This window comes from Tursiops truncatus, chromosome 16, assembly GCF_011762595.2.
Source record: "Tursiops truncatus isolate mTurTru1 chromosome 16, mTurTru1.mat.Y, whole genome shotgun sequence".
Lineage (NCBI taxonomy): Eukaryota > Metazoa > Chordata > Mammalia > Artiodactyla > Delphinidae > Tursiops > Tursiops truncatus.
Window position 1 is genome coordinate 58394980 of NC_047049.1, and position 27014 is coordinate 58421993.

Consider the following 27014-nt stretch of genomic DNA (forward strand, 5'->3'; position numbering starts at 1 on the left):
GCTGTGAGCTCCCGTGTGTTATTTTTATCCCCAATACTCACTGGGACCCACTTGGTCACCATTATGTTCAAAGAAGGGTTTGGGGGCCTGAACGCTACCATCTACCTCACAGGGATAAATGTCACATGCACAAGAAGAAGGATTTTCATTAACTGGCTGGGTAAGGCTCCCACTTGTCCTCAGAACAAGGTCCCTTAGTAAAAGCTGGGTCACAGAACTCAGCTGTGGCCAGGAGGCCTCAGCAAGTCTTCCTGGTCTCTCTCTCTAAATCGGAGGGGTCATGACCAGCTGTATGGAGGAGGATGGCTGCCCTTCTCAGAGAGGCCAGGCCCTTTGGTGGTCACTATATGGAGAAATAAGTCAGAAGAGAAGAAATTGAGTCATGAATCCCCACCCAGCAATAGAATATTTCTCTTCCTGGGTGCAGCCATCTTGCCTTCGGATCTGGACTGGCCTCCCATCCTCAGCACCACTATCAGAAGTTTGTTAAACCGGAGCATGGCATAAACAGCCTTGAGGTCGTCAGATCTTATCTTCTTTGAGTCCCTTCTGATACCAAGGCCCTCACACTGCCCATTAGGCAATTCCACCCAGCTTCCCAGCCAGAGTTCTGAACGCCACCTGATCCTTGGTCGCCTTTCACCCCTAACCCAGCAGAGGCCGCTAGAGTGATGCAGATGAAGCCAGAGTTGGCCAGAGCAGTGAAAGGAGGTCCCAGAGGCTGGCAGAATACCCTGTCCTCTACAAGCTCTGAGTCCAACCACCCAGCTGGGACAAGCACTCTGAGCCTCCTGCTTGGAGTTCCCTTTATCCTTCTCAGATGTGAAGACAGGGCCAGACTATTTCCATTTTATTATTTTTTAAAATATGTTTACTACCATATTTTTTGGCTCCTGATGTTTTTTAATTGCCAAAAAATAGTTACTAAATTGTGGTCTATTTCAAATATTTATACTTAGTAAATTAAAGCTTGTGACCCCCCCATACACACATACATACACACATGTAATGCAGCATAATGGTGCAATTCACAAGCCATATGAAAATAATAATAGTTTACAGCACACTACAGCTGGTGATCTGGTAATGGGACTAGTTTGGGATGCATGTTTTCTGCTAATCCCAGTGAGTGAGGCTGAGTGTAGCTCTTTGATGGATATAAAACCCTACACATTTAAGGTCTGTATTTGAGGCCCTTCATAAACGTGAGGCCCTAGCTAAATGGCCACTGGTCCACTGTCCCCTCTCCACCCTCACCATCCATGGACCAGGCTACAGTGAAATATGACACTAAGTGCAGAGTGGATAAGAGGAAGGTGGAGAAGGTTCAAGAGTTACTGGTCCCCCTCTTCCAGCTCCCAACCTGTCACCTCAGTGGAGAAATGCTCTCCGCTGGCCGGAGGAACATAGCTGGATGGCGAGGGGAAAGCTTCTCTGTACCTGGCTGTTCTCTGTACAAGCCTCCATTCCAGAGTTTCCACTCTGGTTCATTATTCCCTCCCCTTAGGCCCCAGACCCTTTTCCTGTGTTTGTGTTGTTTTTGTCAAAGCAGGAAGTCTTCCTGGAAATATTCCAGAAATCCAGCATCCTCCTCCTAACCCAGGGGACACTGGCTTCATGTGCGCCCCACAACCACACCTCAACTCTGGGCTAGAACAATGATGCCAGAACAACAGGAAGCCATCTTCCCAGGGACCCAGCATCTTGCCCTCAGAGTGAACATCAGCACTGGGCCTGCCTCTCTCCCTCAGCAACACTCAGAGCAACTCCTTGCAGTAGAAAACAATAATCAGGGAGGGAAAAATGTGAAGTTTTTTAAAGCAATTTGAAAAATGTGGAAGAGTGCTAGGAGGAAAACACTAGCCCATGTTTCCACAGTGCTGCTCTTCCTCATGCCCCTTTTTTCCACCCAGGACCTGAAGGCTGAGCACCATGACTACCCAACCAGATCTGCTGTGTCTGGTGGGTGCTCAGTCTTTCAACCTCCACCTCCTTGTTCAGCTATCAGAATCCACATCTCATCTAGTTGTCACCAGAGATGATGAGGCTAATGTGAGTGCCTGGCGAGGCCACAGTGTGTTCCCTCCCATGGGAAAGTTGTTTTGCAGACCAATAGCTCAGGTGTCAAGAGTCTGGGGATGCTATTCCTACTGGATGCTCCTGGAAAAGGGGGGTTCTGTGGCCAAAATATATTTGGTGGGGCTTCATACACAGGTTCACAATCCTTTATCCACAATGTTGAAGTCCAAAAAGTCCTGAAAACCAAAAGTTTTTTCATAACTCAGGGACAGAACCTGACCTAAATTGATCTGTAAGTTTTCAGATTCTTTATTTAACTTACTTAGTGTGACTATCCAGAAGTTTTTCTGCAGAAATATGTGATTACAGGGCCTGTCCCACTCTGCTGGGGATGCTATGGGATAAATAGCATATTCATCACATTACCTTATTGAAATCTGAAAAATTCTGAATTCCAAATACATCTCATCCCAAGGGTTTGGGGTAATGGATTGTGAACTGTATAAATGCCCTTATTGGACCTTTATTCTGAACATAATATTTCAAGGGCTCTGAGAAGCCTTGTTGTAGACAAGAAACTAAGTCCACAGAGCATTCCCCAAACTTATTTGGCTACAAAAATCTTTGTTCCACTTAGTGTCTACCTCCTGGAATTTCCACGTGGACACTTTGGGAAACACAGGATGTTTAGAAGAATTTAACTGTCTAAGAATGGACTCTCAGATGTAGGAAAAGGTGGATCTTCCTGAGCACTCTTAGATCCTAGGCCCTAGGGACAACTTTTCCTCACTCTCAGGGCTAAGACAGTGGGCAAGATGAAAAGCTATAATAGGGAAGACAGAGGCAAGACTTTGATGACTCATGTAGGCCTGGAACAGGGACAAGGTCTGCTGGAAAGCCCAATTAGGACAGACACATCTGTTGAGAGTCAAACTGCAGAGCCAGACAAGAACCAGGAGGGAAACAGTTAAGAGTTCAGGTAAAGATTGGAAACCGAGAGATAAGCAGGATCTAAGGCAGGGGTCCCCAACCACCTGTCCTTGGCCTGTTAAGAACCAAACCGGGCCGCACAGCAGGAGGTGAGGGGAGGGAGAGCGAGCCAGCGAAGTTCATCTGCCGCTCCCCATCACTCTCCATCGCTAGCATTACCGCCTGAACCATCGCTTGCATTACTGCCAGAACCATACCCCTACCCCTGGTCCGTGGAAAAATTTTCTTCCATGAAACAGGCCCCTGGTGCCAAAAAGGCTGGGGACCGCTGATCTAAAGCACTCAGGAGTACAAGTACCCAACATGAAACATCCTCGAAACTAAAGCAGTGTTTTGCCTCATCCTCTGAGTTTTTACATGCTTCCTATAAAGACCCACTTTATAGGAGTCTGGAGTTTACAGGTAGAAAGACAAGGGAGGGCTCTGTGTTAAATCAGTGAATAGGCAGGTAACCCACCTAATATCCTCTCTTGACCCAGGTGGAAGGGATACTTGTGAGAATAGCATATTCAGGCAATAAGGTTTGCAATATTCTTCTTGTGTCTCTGGTCTCTTGGCTGCTGCTTGTTATCATTTGTTGAAATTATGCATTGACCAAAAACGTTGGGCTCCAATACCATGTGTCAGCAGCATCAGAGCTGGGAGCCCTGGCCTATCAGAATAGGGTTCTATTCTGATCTATTCAGAATAGGTGAGGAGGCGGTCATCTTGGCTAGTATCCCTTAACAGTCCTGGGTCTATCAGGTGGCAGGAAACTCTTCAGAGTTAGCTCTGGGTAACTCTAGGATAATTCATCATTGGTTTTCTCTAAACTCTTTTTTTGTTGTTGTTGTCTTTTAAGCAGAGGTCTTATTAGAAGCCCAAATGATTTAAATTTATTTATTTATTTATTTATTTATTTATGGCTGTGTTGGGTCTTCGTTTCTGTGCGAGGGCCTTCACCAGTTGTGGCAAGTGGGGGCCACTCTTCATCGCGGTGCACGGGGCCTCTCACTATCGCGGCCTCTCTCGTTGCGGAGCACAGGCTCCAGACTCTCAGGCTCAGTAATTGTGGCTCACGGGCCCAGTTGCTCCTCAGCAAGTGGGATCTTCCCAGACCAGGGCTTGAACCGGTGTCCCCTGCATTGGCAGGCAGATTCTCAACCACTGCGCCACCAGGGAAGCCTCTCTCTGAACTCTTAAAACTGGTGCTTGGGAGCGGCAGGAGCATACTGGGAAAAGGATGTGTCCGGTCCATCCAGGACTTTGTTGCCACTGACCCCTGTCTCTTGCTGCTGTAAATACAGTATACACAAGTCCTTAAAAAAATAGTTTTTTCTAAAACTCTCACACTCACCCTCTGGCTACCTCCTTATGTCTGCCCCTTACAATTCATTCTCTGTCTCAGGATTTCTCAACCTTGGCACTATTGACATTTGGGACCAGATAATTCTTTGCTGTGTGTGACTGTCTTTTGTAGGATGTTAGTTACCCACTAGATGCCAGTAGCATCCCCCTAGCTGTAACAGCCAAAAATGTTTCCAGACACTGCCAGATGTCTCCTGAGGGGCAAAATCACTCCCTGTTGAGAACCACTGCTCTATCTGAATGAGGAAGTAGCACTGCAGACTGAGTGAGTGCCTCGGAGAGACCCCAGCTTTGCCCTGGGCTAGCTGTGTGCTAAGACATCTATAGTATTTCCTGTGTGACCCTGTAATATTTCCCACTGAATTTAACCTCTCTAAGCCTCAGTTTCCTCACTCATAAAATAGAAAAAAAATAATAGTAAATATCTCAGGCTTTCTGGGAGGATTAAATGAAGAAACTTACGTAAAGAGATTATAGTGCTTGGCATAAAAGAGCATTCCAATACCTGTGGGTTATTATTAACCCCTGTCCCTAGGTGCTCCACACCTGCCTTCAAAGTGACCACTAACTTATCTTAAACTTGTTTATAAAACACTTCATAATCTGACCTTACCTCTTTAACTTCATTTCTGCAACACTTCCTCCAAACTCAACACTCCAGAGCTATCGAGTGCTTGCAATTCCAGGGAAGCAACCAAGATTTTTTTATGGCCCTTGCACTCTTTGTACTTGTTGTGATGTTCCATATGCCTGGTTCTCTCTTCTCCTATGTACCCTTTGAGTCTCAGCATGGACAGCACCAGGTCCAGGAAGGCTTCCTCTCCCCGAGTCTGGCCAGAGGAGCCTTCTTTGCACCTTCCCCATCATCACGCTTCTGACATTGCGTGGTCCTGGTTCTCTGTCTCAGTCACTCTCCCGACGGGGATCTCTGTGAAGCAAGGGATGCTGCATTGCTCTCTGCAGAGTCTCCAGTACCTAGTACAGTGCCTGATGTCCAACAGGATGCCATAGTGCTTGTCCAGTCAATGACTAACACTGTGAATTACTTTAGCACTAATATGGAAAAGGTTTCTCTTTTTCTCTTCTTTCTTGGGTAACGATGTATTATTCTTTCTGTTTGAATAGGGAGTACTTGCAAATGGAACAAAATTTAAAAGTTATCAGGGGGCTTCCCTGGTGGCGCAGTGGTTGAGAGTCCGCCTGCCGATGCAGGGGACACGGGTTCGTGCCCCGGTCCGGGAAGATCCCACATACCGCGGAGCGGCTGGGCCCATGAGCCACGGCCGCTGGGCCTGCGTGTCCGGAGCCTGTGCTCCGCAACAGGAGAGGCCACAACAATGAGAGGCCCGTGTACCGCAAAAAAAAAAAAAAAAGTTATCAAAGAAGGGTAAGAGAGAAAAGTAAGGCTCCCTTTCCTGTCCTCCAACCACCCACTTTCCCTTCCTAGAGACAACTACAGTACCATGCAACCTTCCAGAGATGTCCAACTATGCATTTTAAACAGAGTCTTTGTAATTTAGCACTGTCAGGACTCCAGCCTGGGCAATAGGCAAGAGTCCTCCTGATTCCCCAAATCCCACTTTCCATACTCAAGAAAATTGTCTCATTGGGTGCAGGAAACAAACTTTAGACTCTCCTCAAAGGCAGCAAGGTAGAAGTTGGGAAAATCTGGTAGATCCCAGCATGCCCACCACCCTCAAATCTCCTAAACTGTACAAACACACACACACACACACACACACACACACATAACACACAGTAAAAGCAGAAGTGTGGGGATGCTCTAGGGGACCTTCCCTGGTACAGTCACCTGCAAAGCCCCACCCTCTCCCTTACTATCTTGAGAAATCTGAGTGAGAGGGAGGGCCAGGCCCAGCTTCAGGCTTCCTCCTCTCTCCCCAATAAGAGGAAGCAAAGTTCAATGCTTAGTCACTTCCCACTGGGTTGGGCTTTACCTGGGGGTCTGAGTCACACACAGGTGCCAGGGAGGGAAAGGTGCTGCCCAACATGACACAACTGCCTGCCCAGGAAGGAGATTAGCCGTTGGGGGTTGCAGGGACCACTACAAGTCTGATTGTGGATGCTAAGAACCCCTGCTCTTTGAGGGACTTTGGAGTCCCAGGCCAGGGGCAAGGCCTTAGGATAGAGAATCAAGAATCTGTGGCTTCTTTGCCTGTCTGTGTTCCAGGCACTTGGTGGGCCCTCAGTAAATGTTATTTCCCTCCTCCTCTCTCTGAGTAGAGGAGAGAGTCCAGGGCCTGAGGAACACCAATAAACATGTGACTGACCAAACATTTCAGCCACGCCAGGGGCTTCCTGGAGCCAGCCAGACATGACCAACCCAACCCTGGGAGAAGCTGGACTGCAGACTGGGGACCTTCACCTCTGCTTGACTTTCACTGTTCCTGAAGCAACTGTTTCCACTCCCATTAAGCTGTGCTAACTATAGTAGGCAAATAGTGGCCTCCCAAAGATGTCAACATCCTAATCCCTGGGACTTATGAATATGTTACCTTATATGGCAAAGGAGACTTTGCAGATATGATTAAGTTAAGGATCTTGAGATGGGGAGATTGTCCTGAATTATCCAGGTGGACCCAATATAATCACAAGGGTCCTTTAGACGGAAACAGAAGGACCAGAGTGAGAGGAAGGGAGGTAATGAAGGAAGCAGAGGTCAGAGAGCTATGGGACCATGAGCCAAGGAATGTGGGCAGCCTTTACAAGCTGGAAAAGGCAAGGAAAGAGATTCCACCTAGACCCTCCAGTCCTGCTGATTCATTTTGGACTTTTGACCTCTAGAACTGTAAGATAATACATTTGTATTATTCTAAGCTACTATATTTGTGGTCCTTTGTTATAGCAGAAGTTGGAAACTAATGTAGATTTTTGGTACCAAGAGTAGGGCACTGATGTAACAAATACCCTAAAAACTAAGTGGCTTTGGAATTGGGCAGTAGGCAGTGAATGGAAGAATTTTTAGAAGCATGATAGAAAAAGCCTAGGTTGCCTTGAACAGCCTGTTAGTAGAACTATGGATGTTAAAAACTCTACTGGTGAGGGATAAGAAGAAAGTGAAGAGCACAGTAGAGAAAACATATTGTTTTAGATAATATCTAAATCATAAACAGAATATTTGTAAAAATATGGACATTGAAGGTACAGCTGGTGAAGGCCTGGAAGTGAGGAATATTTTATTGGAAACTGAAGAGGGGGTTGTCTTTGTTATATAGTGGCAGAAACTTAGCTGAATTGTATCCTATAGTTTTATGGAAAGCAGAACTTGTGAGGAATGAACTTGGGTATTTAGCTTAGGAGATTTCCAAGCAAAGTGTTGAAGGTGAAATCTGATTTATGTTTGATCTTTATAGTAAAATGTGAGAGGAAAGAAGTAAACTGAGGGAAGAACTCTGAATAAAAAGGAACCAGGACTTAGTGGTCTGGGAGATTCTCACCCTATCCAGATTGGAAAAGACGTTATAATTAGCAGATTCACTCTCAGGAAACAATACTCTAGAGAGAAAGTCAAAGTTGTGACTGGACGACCTTCTGCTAATACAAAAAGTCAGAGCATTTATTACTACAAAATGCTCTTACAATGGATTGGGCATGTTACTCATGGATCCCCACAACCATCTCAGCAGAATCCAGAGATAGAGATGGGATCATCCAAGAAAAATCTGTGGAGAAGACTTTTATCTAATGGAGTGAATGCCTATGACATATGTGAGAGACCCACAAGGTTCGTAAGAATTTTATATCAGTAGAAACACTTTGGACTGAAAGTGACAGAGAAAACAAAATGAAAGAAGATTATCAGACTCTCAACATTCCACAGGCAGGAAACAGGGTGATAAAAGTTCTTGCTGCAAACATAAGTTACCCTTCAAGTAAAAGGAAAAATGACTCTGAGAGAGGAGGGGCAACCCCAGAGGACAGAGCCTTGAGCCACAGAGGATTATTCTCAGTCCTTGAAACCTAAAGGAGTTTGCCCAGCAGTATTTTGACATTTCTTGGGACCAGTGACTTCTTTTTTCCTTCCATTTTCTCCCTTTTTGAATGAGAGTGTCTATAACTATTATCCTATGCCTATTCCTAGAAGCAGATAACTTGTTTCTTGAGTTTCACAGGTTCACAGATGGAGAGAACATGGGTCTTAGGATGGATTATATCCAGTGCCTCACTCATACCTTATTTAAGAATATTTAGATGATGAAAGTTGGGGCTTTTGAGGTGATGAGATTTTAGGCTTTGAGTTCATGCTCTAATGGGTCGAGATTTGGGAGGATGTTGGAATGGGGGTGAGTGTATTTTGTATATGTGATGATGGTGAATCTTTGGGGGCCAGAGAGCGGACTGTTGTGGGCCAAATAATGACCCTCAAGAATATCCACATCCTAATCCCTGGAATCTATGACTATGTTAGCTTACATGAAAAAAGGGACTTTGCAGATGTGATTAAGTTATGATCTTGAGATGGGGAGATTATTCTAGATTATCTGGGTAGGACCGACATAATCACAATCTATAAGGGGATCTTTATAAGAGGGAAACAGGAGAGTCAGAGTGAGAGAGGGAGATGTGATGCCAGAAGCAAAGGTCAGAGTGATGTGGAGTCATGAGCTAAGGAATGTGGGTAGCCTCTAGAAGCTAGAAAAGGCAAGGAAATAGATTCTGCTCCCCTAGAATCTCCAGAAGGAATTCAGCCCTGCTGACCCATTTTGGATTTCTGACCTCCAGAATTGTAAAATAATGACTTTATGTTATTTTAAGTCACTAAATTTGTGGTAATGTGTTACAGCAGCAGTAGAAAACTAATACACTAACCCTTTTCCTACACCAAGCTCCACACCACTCAAGCCAACCTACTCCCCCTCCCACCTGAGGCCCTTCCCACCTTTCTATCTCCTCCCTATTTCCAACTTGACATTTCTAACCTCCCCCACAGGATTCCACCAATTGTTTCTTTGGCACTCCTTCGCTTTCTCTTATTTCCTGATTCTTCCCAGATCTGCATCATCCTTTAACCTGATGGTTCTTAACCCTAACGATACATTAAAATCACTTGGGTGGGGGTGGGAGGGACGACTTGTACAAAATATTGAAGCCCCATCCCAGACCAATTAAATCAGACTCTCTGGAGGTGGGGTTCAGATATCAGGTCACTGTTAAAGCTCCCCAGGTGATTCTAACATGCATCCATCATTGAGAATGCCTGCTGACCTGTTGCTCCGGGGTTATCAAACTTTCACATGCATAAGAATCACCTGGAGAACTCTGAATGTGGCTGCCAGGTCCTCAGGTCCAGAGATTTGGGGTCAATACATCTGATACTCAGATCCTGCTTTTCTAACAAGCTCCCCAGAAGTGCAGATGCAGGTGGCATTTGTAACTTTGAGAGACATTTCCACAGCCTTCTGTCTGCTCCCTCCCCAGGAGACTCAGCTAACTGATAAAATGAATTCCTTAGATCAGTGATTCTCAATCTTTGATGAGTACCAGAATCACCTAGGGAGTTTGCTAAAAATACAGTTGCCCAGATACCAATCCAGTTTTGTTTAACCAGGTTATGGTTAACAAGCTCCCCAGGTGGTTCGTGTGCATACTGAAGTCTGAGAATCAATGCATTAGATGGGTGGTTCTCAAACTTGAGTATGTAAAAGAATCACCTGGAGGTCTTGTTAAAACACAGATTGCTGGGCCCCACCTCTAGAGTTGCTGATTCAGTAGGTTTGAGTGGGACCTGATAATTTTGCACTTCTAACATGTGCTAGGTGATCTGAAGTTGCTGATTTAAGGACCATACCTGGAGAGCCACTGCTTTAGATGGATGTTCTAAGCAAAATGTTTATCCCACCCCGTGCCTCTGTCCATCCTTCCTCCTCATTCTCTCAGCCATGAAGTAGTCCAGCTAAGGAGAGAGAAAGGGCCGAGGTAAGTGCCTGAGGGAGTCTTGATGTGATGGGGCTACAAGAAGGGGCTGTCAGAGCAGGACTTCTAGTAAGCTCACCATTGGGGCATCTGGCAGAATTCTAATAGCCAGGGATGGTGGCCAAATTCCAGTGGAGAATAAAAGTGATCTGATCGATAGCTGTTAACTCCATATGTATATATATATATATATATATATATATATATATATATATATATATATATCCAGCTCCCCTGGGGCTCAAAAGCTTAGAGTTCCCCAGGCAGAGCCTCTCAGCCTGTGATGGAAAGAGGTATACAGGTGTAGTGAGCAGTAAGAGAAAATCTGAGGCAGGGGCTGACCCATGTCACCAGGCTAATCAGAGGGAAATCCCAACTGGAGCTAGAGTCCTGTTCACCCATGGCACTGACACCAGCTCTGGAAAGAGAGAGCTAAAGAGACTGCAGAGCGAGGATGAGAAGAGCCAGGGGAGAAAGGAAAGTCATTCCGTTTCCTTTATATTCAGAGGGAGTGAGAAAGTAAAGGCAATTGGCAGACCACAGAAAAGGGGGATGGAGGGATTGGGTTGAAAACACTATCAGCCGGAGTTCTTACAAAATCGACTTCACCTTCACACCCTGCATGCAGAACTTGGTTATGTGCCAAGTGTGTATGATCTTCCCGAACACCAGAAGTCATGTCTCAGTTCTAGGAAGCCATAAGGCAAACAGCTAGATACAGCGTCTGCTAATCCCCTTATACATACCACAGACCCATCCACCAGTTCACTGACAGTGCATCAGTGCGCTGACAGTGCACTGGGAGGTCTTGGAGAAATTCCTTAAGTCAGAACCCCAGTCACAGGGCTGAACAGACCTGGGATGTTTAGGAAACAAGCGTCAACCCCCACAGGTTTGGATGACATCACCACTTGGTGACTATGGTGATGAGGATTTTTCCAGTTGAGTGGACAGAGTCACATAGGCCATCAGCAGGTCTAGCTTGCCCTGTAGATACTGATCCTCAAAATTGCACCAGTAGGGACTTCCCTGATGGCGCAGTGGTTGAGACTCCGCCTGCCAACGCAGGGGACATGGGTTTGAGCCCTGGTCCGGGAAGATCCCACATGCTGTGGAGCGACTGAGCCCACATGCCACAACTACTGAGCCAAAAATAAATAAATAAGAATAACGAATTTAAAAAAAAAAATTGCACCAGTAGTAACTCTAGTTCGGTCAACTACCTACTAGATATGGCTTTAGGGAAATCACTTACACTGAAACCTCAGTTTCTCACCTGTAAAATTATGCAGTATCTTACTTATCCAAAGACAGGAGGCTAAACCAAATGATACGTCCTTCTCCTCCTTTCACCCCATCCAGGCTCCAAGTCTATCCTATCCCCCCCAAATCTCCCATATCTGTACCCTCCCCTCCCACATCCCTGCCACTGCCCTGGTTCAGACACTCTTCAGCTCCTACCTGGCTAATTGTACTAGTCTCTGAGCTGGTTTTCCCTGCCCATAGTCTCATCTAGGCCAAAGGATCTTCTTTTACTCAAATCTTTCACACTGCTGTCACATGCTCCAAACTTTCTAATGACTCCCCATAACAATAAAATCCAAAGTCCTTCATGTGGCAGGCAGGGTCCTCTAGGCCCTCAGGTTTCAGCTCTCGGCAATTCCTCCAGCTAAATTGCCTCTCTAACATTGGCCCTGTATAGCCCATCCCCTTGAACTACATGCAGTTCCTTGAGGGCTCCATGCATTCTCCTTCCTCTTTACCTTTGCACATACTGTTTCCTGTACTCAGATTGTCATTTGTCCCTTCCATATTTGCCCTTTGAAACTCCACTGTTAGCCCTCCATGCCCATCTCACACATCTTCCTCATAGCTATGCTCTCACTGTAGTCTGTTCACTTGCTTGTCTGTCCCTCACTTTACCTTTAGCCCATTGAAGCTGAGACTCTACACCCAGTACACATCATCATCTCTACACCCAGTACACAGCACAGTGCCAGGCCCATGACCAACTCTCGATAAATGTTTGTTAAATGAATGAGTGAAATGAGTGAAGAATAAACCAATGAATCAGTGAATATCTTGAGTCCTCTCTCAGCCCCCAAACCTCACCAAACTGGCTGTAACGCCCTTCTTTTAGAAGTCCTTTTAAAAAATGTAAACTCTTTGGGCTGGTAGCATATTAAAGTTAATGAGTTATTTTAGACCTTAACTAGGTGGTCAGGCAGAACAAGGGCACCAAAAAAAAAAAAAAAAATGCCTGAGGAAAAGAGGTATAAGGGCAATGGTAGGGAGGGCACCAGAGAGAAATTTCACCCCCATTTCCTTTTAAATGCAAATAATACTGTCTCATATGTACATATAGATTACAAGTAACTTTCACATACTTTATGATACCTCAATCCAGAAAGGTAGGTTGGATGGGTGTTATTTACTACATTGTAAATAATCTCTCTCGGAGAGATTTGCAATACCACAGGAAATGGCTATGACAAAATATGACAAAAGCAAAGGACAAGATACAAAATTATGTATAGAGTGTGAACACAGCTATGTAAAAAAGAAGCAGAGAAAAATGGAAACATCAGAATACATTCATTCAGTAAACATTTATTAAATATCTGCCATATTCTAGACATCATGCTTGATGCTGGGGATTTAGTGATGATCAAAACACAGTCAGGACTTCCCTGGTGGCGCAGTGGTTAAGAATCTCCCTGCCACTGCATGGGACACAGGTTCGATCCCTGGTCCAGGAAGATCCCACATGCTGCAGAGCAACTAAGCCCATGCACCACAAACTACTGAGCCTGCGCTCTAGGGCCTGCGAGCCACAACTACTGAAGCCAGCGCGCCTAGAGCCCATGCTCTGCAGCAAGAGATGCCAAAGAGAAGCCACCGCAAGCCTGTGCACCACAATGAAGAGTAGCCCCCACTCGCCACAGCTAGAGAAAGCTGGAGCGCAGCAACAAAGACCCAATGCAGCCTAAAATAAATAACTAATTTAAAAAACAAAAAAACCCCACACACTGTCCCTCATGGAAGTTACATTTTGGTGGGGAAAAGCAAACGTTAATCAAATAGTGATGCAGCAGAAGTAAAATTGCAATAGTGACAAGTGCATCAGAGAGGTGATACATAGTGTAATGAGACTGTAGACAAAATAGTGAGACCTTCTACAGATAGAGGCAACCCAGGAAAGACTTCCTTGGCAAAGAGATCTCTGAAGCATGAGGAAGAACTTAAACAGTCAAAGAAAGTCCCACGCAGAAGGAACATGACTAACAAGGGCCCTGTGGTGAGAGAGGAACTGATGAGTAAGAGAATGGCTGAATAGGGCAAGCCTGGGAGAGGCTGGTGCCAGATGGAGCTAAAGAGGAGGTAGGAGCTGGACCCTGCCCAAGCTAGCCAGCCAGGAGCAGTGGGAGTTATTAAGAGAGATAGTCAATGGGGGAGGCCAGTTGGGAAGCTATTGTGGTGGTCTAGGCAAGAGTTGATGGTGGGATGGGCTCAGCTAATGGTGGTGGTGAAAATGGTGAGACATGGATGACCTCAAGAACTCTTAAGCAGGGCTTCCCTGGTGGCGCAGTGGTTAAGAATCCTCCTGCCAATGCAGGGGACACGGGTTCGAGCCCTAATCCGGGAAGGTCCCACCTGCCGCGGAGCAACTAGGCCCGTGAGCCACAACTGCTGAAGCCCATGCACCTGGAGCCCATGCTCCACAACAGAAAAGGCCACCACGATGAGAGGCTGCACACCGCTGTGAGGAATGACCCCCGCTTGCCGCAACTAGAGAAAAGCCCATGCGCAGCAACGAAGACCCAACGGGGCCAAAAATAAATAAATACATAAAATAAATTTAAAGAACTCTTAGGCAAATTGCCAGGATTTGGAGATGGATGGGATGGTAGGGGGTGCGTGGTGAAAGGAGAGAAGCATCTGGATGACTTTTAGGTTTCTGGATGTGAATGGAAGTGGTGCCGTCACCCAAGACAGAGTGTAATGGATGAAGCCCATCGGGTTGGGACCTGAAGACAGGGCTGGTTTGGGGCAGGTTGAGTTTGAAGTGCCCTATATGTGAAAACCAAAAGAGGACGTCAAGTAGACAATGGAAAGTAAGGGTTTGGATCTCAGAGGAGAGGTCTGGCTGGAGATAATCATTGTAAATCAACTGTTGATTGATGGTCATTTAAACCTGGGTGTGAATAAGACTGTGTGGGAGAGAGTTTAGAGTGGGAAGAGGAGCTGGTCTAGGGTCTGGTCTTGGGGAACCCAATATTCAGGGCCAAGTAGAGGAGGTTGAGATGGCAAAGGAGACCCAAGAAGCTAGAGATGTTAGCAATGGCTGGGTGGGTGGAGGGAGGATGAATTGGGAGATTGGGCTTGACATATATACACTACTACATATAAAATAGGTAACAAATGAGAGCCTACTGTATAGTACAGGGAACTCTACTCAGTACTGTGTGGTGAACTAAATGGGAAGGACATCTAAAAAAGAGTAGATATATGTATACATATAACTGATTCACTTTGCTGCACAGCAGAAACTAACACAACCTTGTAAAGTAACTATACTCCAATAAAAAATTTTTAAAAATGGCGGTAGAATGCTATGGAAGCATTTTACTTTTATAGTTACTTTTACAATTGGGTGGAAATTTTTAGTTCAGAGAAAAAAACCTTTTTATGCCTCCGTGACCTTAATTAACCTTCTAGATTTACTGCCTGAGGGCAAGAAGTGATATTCAAAATATTTAACTAGCAGGACGTCTGAGTACCAACACGTGGAAGGCAGCTGGAGGAGGGAAGGAATCTCAGAGGCCCCTGCTAGGGGCCCTCTGCCAGGCATTAACCCTGTGGTTGCTGGATTATGAAGAACTGGAAAGAGGCTGGGTGGCAGGGGACCATGTCAGGGGTGGGGTGTGTGTGGATCTTGGGACATCAGTGTTTTAGAGATTGAGAAGTACTGGCACCTGCTACTAAGTATCAGCCCTGCCTAAGGGTCCTCACCTGCTGGATCCCAGCAGCTCCTTACTCCCACCCCTACTCCATGCTTGCTCACTGCCCCTCCCAACTCTTTTCTCTACCACAGCAGTTTATTCATCACTTCTTGAGAACACCTTGATTTTCTTTTCATGCCTTCATTATCTTCCCTATCCCTGGAATGCCTTTCTCCTCCTTGTTTGGCAAATTTCTTTGCATCTTTGCAGGCCCAGGTAAAATATCACCTCCTCTGGGAAGTCTCCCTTTATTTGCCAAGGCAGAATTACTTACTTCCTCATCATTGTTCCACACATTTATACATACTTTTATTATAGCAAAAATATTACAATTTTTATCACATTAAATTGTGGTCATCGTTCTGTCTCCTTTGCAAAGTTGTGAGCTCCTTGAGGACTAGCACTATGTCCTATTCATTCCTGTATCCCCAGCATCTAAAACAGTGCCTGGTGTCAAGGTCCTTAAAAAAATTTTTCTTTTAAGGTTGTTGAATGACTCCCAATGGGACTGCAAGGTCGGAATGGGGCCTAGACTATCTTTTCTCCCAATTTGCTACTTAAAACTCAGCATTAGTACTAATACATGCTGCAACATGGATGAAACTGGAAAACATGGTAGGGAGAGAAGTCAGTCACAAAAGACTAGGTGTTATATGATTCTATTTATATGAAATGTCCAGAATAGGCAAACTCATAGAGACAGAAAGTAGATTAGGGGCTGAGGGGGTTGGGGAGAAAATCGGAGTGATTACTAATAGGTATGGGGTTTCTTTTTTTTAAATTTTATTGGATTATAGTTGATTTACAATGTTGTGTTAGTTTCAGGTGTACAGCAAAGTGATTCAATTATACATATACATATATTCATTCTTTTTCCAATTCTTTTCTCATATAGGTTATCACAGAATATTGTGTAGAGTTCCCTGTGCTATACAGTAGGTCCTTGTTGGTTATCTTTTTTATATATAGTAGTGTGTGTATGTCAATCCCAAGCTCCTGATTTATCCCTCTTACACGGTATGGGGTTTATTTTTTAGTTGGTGAAAATGTTCTAGAATTGATTGTGGTGATAGTTGCACAACTCTGTGAATATACTAAAAAATCATTGAGTTGCACACTTTAAATGGGTGAATTGTATGGTATGTGATTTAGTATACCTCAGTAGTACTGTTATTTAAAGAACACCTCAGCAAACTCCTCTCACTGTGATTCAAAGGGCGGGCTCAAATGTCAGCAGCTGGGGAGGAAGGTGGACAAACAGGGATGAGGGTGGAGGGGTGTATTCAGGGGTGGTGTTGTTGTGCAGGGTTGGCTTGGGAAAGGCAGAGCATGAGTGGAAATCAAGTTGAGTCCTGATAATAGCATGAGCCACAGACTATTTCAGAAGGAGGAGTTCTGGTGAAAACAAAAGCCACTTCAATGAAATCAGGTTTCAACCAAAAAGGCTGAGGTTTGCTTGAGAAGGGTAAAGTTTTACTTTGAAACTGGTGGCTGAGTGTGATTTGCTCACTTGGCCTGGGAATCTTTTAAGAGGAAAGAATTATAATCTAGGCCAGGGTTGAAATTCGGATACACTTAGCCTCCCTGCACCCAGCATCCCTGAAGTAGGGAGCTTGAAAAGAGGGCTGCTAACCTTCCCTCAGGTTGGGCCCTGCTGAGAGTGCCGGGCCTGTGCACTCTGGAGCCAGCACTCTGCTACTTACCAGCCACATTGCCTTGGGCAAGTCACCTAATCTCTCTGTATCTCCATTTTCTCTGCTGTTAAATGGGGCTAAGGATGGCACCTTCCCCATAGGATTGTTATAAGGATTAAACCAGATAATAGGTGAAGAACTTAGTACAATGTCCAGCACTTAGGGAGCACTAGAAAAAGGCAGTCCCTAAAGTGAGTGACAGGGTTGTATCTGGAGCCTTGAAACTGGTTGCTGGAGAAGTGGCTGATTCCTGCTACCCCGGAGTGAGGTCTGTGACTGGGAAGAGGTAGCAGCTGGCTGGGGGTCGGTCAGGTGGCTGGGAAATGGTCTGAAGATTGTTAGCAGTGCATTGCTCAACCCACCAGTAGGGCTCATACTTCCTGTTTTCAGTGTCTGTGAGCCCTGATGCTGGCGCTGTTCATGTTGGAACAAGATCTTTCTTGGCCCCTGCGGGGTATGCAGAGGCTGAGCAGCAACTCAGCCTGGGCTGGGCTCCTTAGCTTCACATCTTTGCCTTTTCTCTCCTAGCAGGTTTCATCTTCCACAAAATACACCTATGCAATCCTGGGGTAAAGAGGGGAAGGGGTTCCCATTCAATTCTACGAGAATTTACAGAGTTTTGTAATAGTAGCCACTGTTTCTGTGCCTTTACTAGGTGCCAGGATTATGGCTAAGAGATTTATGAACGCATGAATCCTTATAACAATCCTGGGAGGTAGATATCTCTTTTATACAGATGAGGAAACTGAGACACAAAAGGTTAAGAGTTTTTCCCAAGTCATACAGCTAGTATTTTAGAGTCAGGAATCTAGTCCAGGCCACCTGACTCCAAAATCCATGCTCTGAACATCATACTGAATGAAACATGCTAGATTATGGGGATTAAAAGCTGAATACTCTGGGTCCTTGCCCTCCAGGGGTCCATTGTCTAGGGATCCTCTGAACAGGAAGCCCAGGAGACCTTGTGCCCCCAAACCCCACTCAGAAATCTAACTGTTCATGCAGAGAACATACGCTGCCCACGTCTTGAATTTTTGGGCCCTTCACATAATCTGGCCAATTGTCACCAATGTATCTCAATCAGGGCTGCATATCAGAAACACCTAGGGAATTTTTCTAAAATCACGAGCCCTGGCACCAGCCCTGACCTGAATCACAATCTCTGTGGGTAGAGCATAAACATATATATATATATTTTTTTTTTTTTAAGTTCACAGGTGACTTGGTTAAGAAACATGGCCAGAACTCACTAGCATAGCTTGGAAATTCCAAAATTTTGGCATCCAACTGTAACTCCTGAACTGCCTTCTACATCCAGTTCTTAAGAAGCTGATGTTTGGTTCAAAATATATGTACATGCCCATTAGGATATCACCCAGCTTTAGATTCTGAGCTCCCTGATATGAGGGATAGCAAAGGCTGGTCATGAGCTTCATTAACACACACTGAGGAAACTCAGCACCAGCCCCATGCACAGATGATGGGAAATTATGTCTTCTGTTTCCTGAATGCCACAGACTCAAGCTGGGCTGGGTTTGGGATCAGCAATTTTCACTCATGCACATGTCCCCCTTGGTTGAAGTCAGCCCAAGGATTGTTGGGGTCAGAGTGAAGAGTATATGGTAGGATCACCGTGTAAAGTTGTACAAGATGTGCACTGCACAGAGGCATGAGGCTGGGGAGGGAACTAGGAGTTGACAAAGCCTGCACACCATTTACCAAGCTGTGGACTTCTGGCTTGGGGCACATTTTTGTACCTTATGTGCTATGGAGGGTCTGTTCCACAAGTCTCCTAGCTTCTCCTCCCAAAGCCCCATTAAGTCCAGATATCGCCCCACAGGAAACTCTGGGGTGCATTCCACCATTGTCATTTTCTACTTTTTATCATCCCAACTCCCTCCCATACAAGCATGAGGGAAGAGCCAAAATTTTCAGAAAAATCACATTTGATCAACCATACTTATTCAAAATTACAAAAATAGATATAAATAAAAATACCAGAATATAATTATTAAATATTCAGTGTACAGGAATGGTCCTCACCTCACTCAGTGAGGATTGGATGAACTCGGCGGGAAGGTCAGAAGGGATAACTGGCCAAGAATGGACATCTATGTGAAAGTGAGACTGGAAATTTAGTGCTGGTCACAGTGTGTGCCCCAGAATGGTACATTTATACATATCATCACCTGGGAGACCCAAGAGGCCCCACAACCTCTCCAAACAGGCCATTCTGTGTGATGTCACAGTCCATACAATTTGGGGAAGTATCTAGACTTGCAGTCAGACACAGAACACCAGCTCTTACACTGACACAGCCTGTGCACAAGTGTGCCAACATACACACACGTATATAACATTTCCTGATACATTCATGGAATGTCAGAGCCCTTCCCTCAAGTCATTTAGTGTCCTTACTCTCCAAACCACTGTTCCTGCATTGGCCAAGCTCTCTCAAGAGACCTCAGTTCTGTTACACTTCCTAATTGGGAAATTATTCATTTCCCAACAGTGGGCCTCATGAATGGCCCACTGCCAGGGAGCTGGCTCTCCTTCCACCTATGCACAGGAGATACCATTTTTAACTCCAGGAAGCTTTAGTCCAGAAAACGACAATACCATTCTGGCTCAGGACCACCCTTCCATCCTGGCCAGGGGAGATCTGGGCGTCCAGCACCCAGACGTGTATCTGAGGGTGAAGCTACTGTCACTCACCCTGATGGGCAGCACAAGCAAAACCACCTCTGCAGAGCTCATCTTCCTCAGTCTCTTCGTTACATATAGCTGTGCAGATGGCCCTACTGCAAAAATGACGGTCACTGTGGGAGTGGGTGGTACCCGTCTCTTCCCTTGGTTCTCTGGGGGCCCTCAGAGGGCTAGGCCATTCTCTCCCCCAATGTGAGTGTGGATCCAGGGCAGGAAGCTTGAGACCCTTGTGTAGACGCCTGGCTTTTCCTTCATGGCACATTCACGGCCCCAGCTCACAATCCCAGTCAGAGTCATGCGGCCTTGGGTGAAGCAGACCAGCGGCCCCCCTGAGTCTCCCTGTTAAGCCAAGGACACAAAAGGTGAGCCCTGGGAGAAGTGAGAAGGGGGCCATCTGATCCTACGACCCAATCATGCCCGAGAGAAAAGGGAGAGTTTCCTAGAGTCAAAGTCCTTGGTGACTCCCCATTTCCTACCACACCAAGTTTAAAAATCCCCTGCTTGGCTTTCGAAGTCCTGTTATCTACAGTTTTACCTACATTTTCAGACCCTACTTCTCCTTCCCATCCCAAAATATGCCGTGCTCATTCTCATTTTTGTATCTTGCAACTGAAATGCTCTCTTTTATTTCCTCTGCCTCCTCAAATTCCTATTGAGTCACATTCTCTCTGAAGTGCCCCCCTCAGTGACCATCTAGTTGGTTCTCACCTCCCTCTCCTAAACAGCTGATCATTTATAATTCACACCACACTCTGAGCACTGAATTGTGTTATTTTCTGTTGTTTTCTCTTTCTTAGGGTCTTAGTCCCCCTCCCTCCCTGAGTCTGAAGTGCCTACCATAGAGCCAGGCTCTTGACAAATGTTTGGTAAATACATAAGGACTGGTTTAAACCTTCTAAGACCTGAACCCCTGGTCCTGGCTTCTTGGGATTTTGACTGGAGAGAGGCTCCCCAAAGCTGGTAGGGACAGGCCCAGGAGCCCAGGGAGATCTAGGGGTGATGGAGAAAGATGCTTGGAACTCTCACCTGGCAGGAATCTGTTTCCCACTGTGGGTCAGCCGCACACAGCATTTTGCTGGTGACTTCAGCGCCATAGTAGTGGGGCTGCTGACACTCCTCGTGGGAAACCAGCTTCACAGTAGTCATTTTCAGCTGCTCTGGATAGATATAGTCAGCTAGATGGAGGAAACGGGGGAATGTACATTAAAATGTGTCTGTTGGGACTCTCTGCCAGGGAGGTCCAAAAAGTGTCCCTACCAGGGAAAGCCCTTATTTTTTTCCACCCACATCTAAGTCTTTACCCCACCTATAGTCCCTCATCCCTCACCCATTTAACTTTATGGCTCATCATTCCCTAAACAATGCTCCCCACTCCATCCCTGGACCCATCTGCTGCCTCCACAGTGCTCCCATCTCTACATCCACAGTCCTCTCTTGATCAAGCTGAGCTCACTTCCAGGTTACAACACTCCCTCAGGACCCTCTCAGCCAGACCCAAATGTCACTTACAGGGATTCTCTTTTCCAAAGCCAGTAACCTCACAGCTTGTGCCAAAACGGGCATCCCCATTCGCTGGGGGCAGGCAGATGACCTGTATGGACCGGGATGGCTGTGCACACTGGCCTGTGCTGGAACGGATCTTCAGCAAGGCTGGGGGAGCATGAAGGGGTCAGAGGGGAAAGATCACCACCTAGTCAGGTGGTCACTATCTCTCCCCTCCAAACCCTGAGGGAATGGCTGTCTATCCCTATGTCAGAGTCAGAGGTCATCCTGGGAGGTCTGCTGGTAGCTTGTCACCTGAAACAAGTCTCCCCTGTCCCATGCTTCAAGGGCTTTGTTCCAGCTGCTGACAAAGCCTTGGACAGCCAGGGCAACTGCATACAGCTGTATGAGTTTTTTTCCTGCAAAAAACAGCTCATAAAGCCCTGGCTGAGGTAGCTGGGCTGAAATCCCGCCCAATAATCTCTCCAAGTTCTATATCCTGGGACAGACAGAGGCTCCATCCAACAATGGAAGGGGCATCCCAGCCCAAGCTATATGCCATCAGGGCCATTGCCACCCAGAAGAGGATACCTGTTTGGAAATTCAGGGACTCTACAGAGGAGCACCAGGCCCCTCACGTTTTCCACTCTGAACCCTTCCCCACCACTCCTTTGTTGTGTAAAGCAGGGTCTTCAAGTTCCCCTACAACCCCAACTTCACACGTGGGTCTCTTCTCAGACCCCCATTCCCACAGCTATCATCATCACGGCAGATGAGGGTTTTCCACTCACCAATATCATTGTGGTGAGCAAGGGTGTCAGCACTGTAGTCCTTATGTAAGATGAGCTTTTGCACCTCAAACTGCATCTCACCAGGCGTGATGGAGTTAAGCTTTGACCGACCCAGGTAGACAATGTAGTCCTCCTTCCTTTGGTATTCACTGTGGGAGGGGAGATCAGTCAGTCTGATCTTGTGAGATCCTGTCACTTCCCCCTCCCCACCACAGCGACCTCAGAGCATCACTTGTCCCCAAGGCCATGGGCCATATAGAGAGAAGCCAAGGGGGTAGAAATAAGGGGAATCTTTTGCTGGGAAGGAGGAAGGGATTTGTTTGGGGTAGGGCAGGAGGGTCAGGGAGAAGAGACAGAGGGACATACATGAAGCAGTGTGTGGCGCTGACCACCCAGCAGGGATTGATGAGGCTGCCACCGCACACGTAGGTAACAGAGCCTGCACGGTGCCTCCTATAGATGGCTGCAAACCAAGGCTGGTTCTCGATGGTGGTGAATTCTCCCCCAACAATCTTAAAGCGGGGCCTCAGAGCCTTCTGGCCACACTGTAACTTTTCTGGAGGAGATAGGGCATTTCTTTCTGGAGGAGAAAGAAAGTGATATCTTGGGGAGGGAGGAAGGATAAAGTGTCCTTCTCCTGGTCCTCTGACCTCCCAGTTTTTCAGGGCCAGGCAGGCCTCTCTCCTGCAGGCCTCCCTCCTCATCCCTCCTATGATGGAATAAGGGAAGAAATGAGTTTGTCCCCTTCCACCCACCATCATAAACAGGCCAGTGACACTCACCAGAAGAGCAGCTGTGCACCATGCACTCCTGGACAACCTGCATTAGGCCAACATGCACATAGCACCAGGGTCTCCTCTGATTGTCTGGGTTCCTGGCAACACAGAGGGGAGAAGGGTGCCATTCCAACCCAGAATGCCTTTTCTGTGTCCTCCCCTCCAAGGAAGACTCAACCAGAGGCCTTGATTTTCTCATGCTATGGCCAGCACTTGGCAAGCAGAAAAGATGGTAACGAGGGTTTCTGTGAGGCCATAAGGAGGGTCCTTGCTGCCCCCACCTCACCTGCAGTAATTGTGTTTCCCCAGTCCCAGCTGAAGGGCATCAGGTCTGTGGGCATGGTACGTTTTCAGAAGGATGGTGGGAGAGTTCCAGGCCAGGCAGGGCCGGCCGCTGGTGTCAGTGTTGGCCTTCCCTCGGTAAGAGTGACCATTCCCCTGATAGCAGGTTTTCGATGTATCTATGGGAGAATGTGAGGATGAGAATATTAGAAAGAGAAGGAAGTTCAGACAGGCATTTTAGAGATCCTGTCAGGCCTCACATGATTTCAGTGAGGCAGAAGATACTAGAAAGGGTCTCCTTCCATCCCCACCTCACATTTGTGCAGCCTCAGCTTCATGACATAGTGTGTGTTCATGTTTGACTGTGAATCACATGAGGATAAAGATGCCCCCCACTCTACCTCCTGATTCCTGCCTGCTCTTGCATCCCACCCATGTCTCCCTGCCCCCAAGTCTCTGGTGCCCCCTCCTCCCCAGTTGGAGTCAGGATCCCCATACCTATCTCACAGTGTTCCCCTTGGAATTTCTTTGGGCAGTCGCATCGTTGAATGTTGGAGAAGTACTTGTAGGACACACATTTTCCTCCATTCAGACAGCCACACTTCGCTGGAGAGCACAAAGATTGGGGGGTAAGCAAGGAGCATAGGTGGAGGCAAAGGGGGAGCCAGCAGGGACAGGGAGGGGCTGCCTCCTGAGGCTTTTCCAAGATATCTGTGCAACCAGATATTGTGCAAGGGGTGGATACTCACAGGCACCAGACACTTGATGAAGTTCATGGCTGCCCTGGAAGAGATGCAGGCGGGGGGAGAGATTGAAAGGAAAAGTTCACCAAAGGACCCATGTTCCTGGGACCCCAGGGTGAGGATAAACTGGCCCCAATCCCCAAACTCAGCCTTCCCTCCAGCTCCCTCTCTCCTTACCCTGTTCATGTCTAACTATCCCTCAAATGGAAGATCATCAGCTTCTAGCAGGGAGAAATGAATTGACTCAAGCAAGCTTCACAAATCAGATACCAGCAGGTTGGGGCAGTCCCTGTGGCTTCTTCCTCCCTTGCCGGAAAGTGCAAGCTCCCTTGGTTCTCAAGGCCCCAATGCCACACCTGTCCTATTTCCCGGGGAGGGTTTGGCCCTGCTGTTGATGGAATTCGGAGGACTCCAGCTTCCTATGCAGCCCCTTCCTTCCCCAGCGCTTTACAGGGGTCTTGCAAGCCCCCTCCTCCCGCCGCCAAGAGTCAAAAGCAGGGAAGCCAACTCACCTCGGAATCTCTCACGACCAGGGCGCAGAGGAGCAGGCATGCCAGCAGGAGTCTCATGGTGGCGAGGCTGGGGCTCTAGACAGCGGCTCTACAAGGGAAGGAGAAGTCAGGGGAAGAAGCGGAGGAGCGCGCGAAGGCGGACCGGGTGGGTTACTGCAGTTCAGGGCTGGAGCCCCTAAGTCCCCTGCGGGAAGAGCCCGCGGTGACCAGGCTCCCCAGGCCCGGCCGTCTATCCTCTCTGGAGGCTCAGAGGTCGTGGCGCAGCCTGCACTGGTCCCCGCAGGGGAACACATGGGCACGGAGCGCGGTGACTCAGCGTGCAGCCGCAGCCGAGCCGGGGCAGCGAGTAAGGAGAAGTAAAGCCGGCAAGAGCTGGGTCGCCCGCATCCACCCTGCGCTCTTAGGGAGGTCCACACTCACCCGCACCTATGGCCGGAGGGGCGCAGGGCCGGAATAGCGGGGACTAGTGGACACTCTGATGCTCGGGCGGGCTTTAGGGCTCCAGTCTCCGCACTGTGCTGCTAGCGGGCAGTGCTGGCTCTATATTACGACTCGCCCTAGCCCTGGCCCCGCCCCAGCCCGGTATCGCCCCGTCCACTCCCTTCCCTCCCCTTCCCTGAGGACCCGCCGCGACTTGGACCCCGCAGGCTTCCACAACCTAAACTGTGAGAGGCAGCGCTGTCCCCACTGGAGGGGACGAACCAGGTCTGAACTGAGGTATGGAGAGACATCTAAATTCTCCGCCCCCTCCTCCCATTCACCTGGCCTGGGCCCCGCCCCCGTGCAGCACCCCCCCATCCCCCCGATTTGCCAAAAGGAAAGGCGCTAGGGAGACACTCTCCTCCAGCTCTGATGCCTCTTCCCAGATCCCCTAAAGCTCTTCTCCACCCTCGGCCCCCAGCTGCCTAGGACACTGATTCGGACCCTTGGGCTTAGAGGCATAGTCTGCAGGTTGTACAGCTGTGAAGTCTCTTTCTCAATGTGAAAATACACGTCGCTGAAACACACAAAAAAACGTGTTCACAGGGACTGCCTCCAAGTAGTATGCCAGCTCCCCGAAAATCAACACAACCAGTGGATAAGACAAAGCTTAGTTTATTGCTTACTGCGGTAAGGTAGTTTGGTAGTGGCAGGGGAGGGGGTCCGATTTTATTGAGAATTTGCAGTTTGGTATAAGGCAGGTCTTTGAAAGTGAGGGCCTGATAAGGATTGGATAAGAGTCGTGATATGATATTGTAGGATTGTGAGAACAAAGTCTTAGGGCACAAACTGTTGATGCTTTCTATTGAAGTGTTCATAGGTTTTTCAGGAAGTTCCTAAAATGAACTATTCATTTATTTGCCTGGGCCATAGTATTGTCACTTAATAAAGACAATGGAATAGTAAAGCCTTATTAATGTAGAAAGTTCTATTTTCATCTCTGAAGAGAGAAATTTGGGAACTGGAGGACAAGAATGAGATTTAGTTTTCACTGTATAGCCTTTTACACTGTTTAAATTTTTGAAAACACATCCTTGTATCACCCGTTCCAAAAGGATAATTACAGATTTTTAAATGCACGTGTATTTAGTATTCTACTTCATCATAGAGCCTTGTTTCTAATAAGATAAAATATTTGCTCATCAAATAGATTGGCTTCCAGAAAGACAAACCATGTGTAAAGGACTCCACCTATGCTTCCTGCTTGAGGGTGAGCACACACAGTTGTATACACACGCACAAGTCCATGCACACACACATATCTCTCAGGCAGAGCTGAAGAACTACAGCAGGGACTCTGAAGTTCAGTCACCCCCATCCGTTTCCCCTAGTGTTGGGAGCCAGGGCTTGGGGTCACTTGAATCCACCCTGCAGGACTGTCTCCCTCAATGGAAGGAGAGGAGGTTGAATCCCTGTAACCCACTAAGGGGCCCAAGGCTTGTCCCTCTCCCTGCCTAGGCCTACAGCGTTTTGCTGCCTGGCAAACCTGGACCTTGGGTCTGGGTCCACTTGAGAGGGGCAGGAAGAGAGCAGAGAAAGTGCCAGGAGGGCAGGAAGAAGGAAAGCCTCTTTGCTCTGCCCCAACCAGAGGTCTCAGGATGCCAGCCTCTGCCTGGGGAAAGTACACGTTAACCATCCAGCTTAGGAGGCAGGTGACCCATCATCCTCCGGGGAGAGAGTTTTTCTGTGCCCAGCTCTGAGCTGCCAAGCCTCCCAGGGGATGGACTGAGTTAGAGGTGCTAGAGGCTTTGGAACCAGCCAGGCTACTTCCTGTAGAAGACTGTGATATGTTTTGTTTGGAGTTAGAACACATTAATTGTAAATAAACATGATCAAAATGTAAACAGAGTTACAACCTGAGGACTTACCCGGAAACTCTTAGGTTAGTTATCAGGAAATTCCCCGCTGACTTGTGATTCACTGAGCTTCCCCGGCAGCTCTCATGACTCCATATTACTTGGCTGGAGGCTGTCATGCTGATTCTGAGAGCAGGATGACCTCATTTCCTCCCGGACAAAGAGACTTGGAGACCGTTATGCAGCATGACACCCCTCTTCCCCCTCCTTCCTCTTGTGGGTTCTTCACCTGGTTGAACAATCCTAGAGCCTCTGTGAAGAGAGAATATCCTTTCCACTCTGTGATCTTTGGCGCTCTCTGAAATCTGTGTCCGCCTTTTGGTGCACAGTCTGTGCTATCTTTCCATTCTTTTAGGGCAGAGACTACATCTTAAATATCTTTCTCCCCCTCAGCACCTGGTG

At 47.2% G+C, this 27014-nt stretch overlaps 1 protein-coding gene across 13 annotated transcripts in view; it reads right to left on the reverse strand.

Moving 5' to 3' along the window:
• The window catches only part of PLAU (plasminogen activator, urokinase), a 40544-nt gene extending 15702 nt beyond the window's left edge, over positions 1 to 24842 (reverse strand). Inside the window, exons 1-12 of one of the 13 annotated variants that reach the window (XR_002176528.3) lie at positions 24697 to 24841; positions 24277 to 24364; positions 23771 to 23804; positions 23520 to 23627; positions 23026 to 23200; positions 22746 to 22837; positions 22330 to 22543; positions 21964 to 22112; positions 21200 to 21340; positions 20717 to 20865; positions 19700 to 20029; positions 10163 to 10267 (exon numbers count right to left, since the gene is read on the reverse strand). Coding sequence is in view for 10 of the 13 variants with exons in the window: in XM_019936018.3 (XP_019791577.1) it covers positions 19853 to 20029; positions 20717 to 20865; positions 21200 to 21340; positions 21964 to 22112; positions 22330 to 22543; positions 22746 to 22837; positions 23026 to 23200; positions 23520 to 23627; positions 23771 to 23804; positions 24277 to 24333 (1296 nt within the window). In the remaining 3 variants the exon portion in view is untranslated. Of the gene's footprint in view, positions 1 to 10162; positions 10268 to 12877; positions 20030 to 20716; positions 20866 to 21199; positions 21341 to 21963; positions 22113 to 22329; positions 22544 to 22745; positions 22838 to 23025; positions 23201 to 23519; positions 23628 to 23770; positions 23805 to 23941; positions 24646 to 24696 lie in introns of those variants that run through there. The other 12 variants (XR_002176527.2, XR_012326589.1, XM_073793426.1 and 9 more) reach the window with 12 other exon arrangements.
• Between the last annotated feature and the right edge of the window lie 2172 nt (positions 24843 to 27014).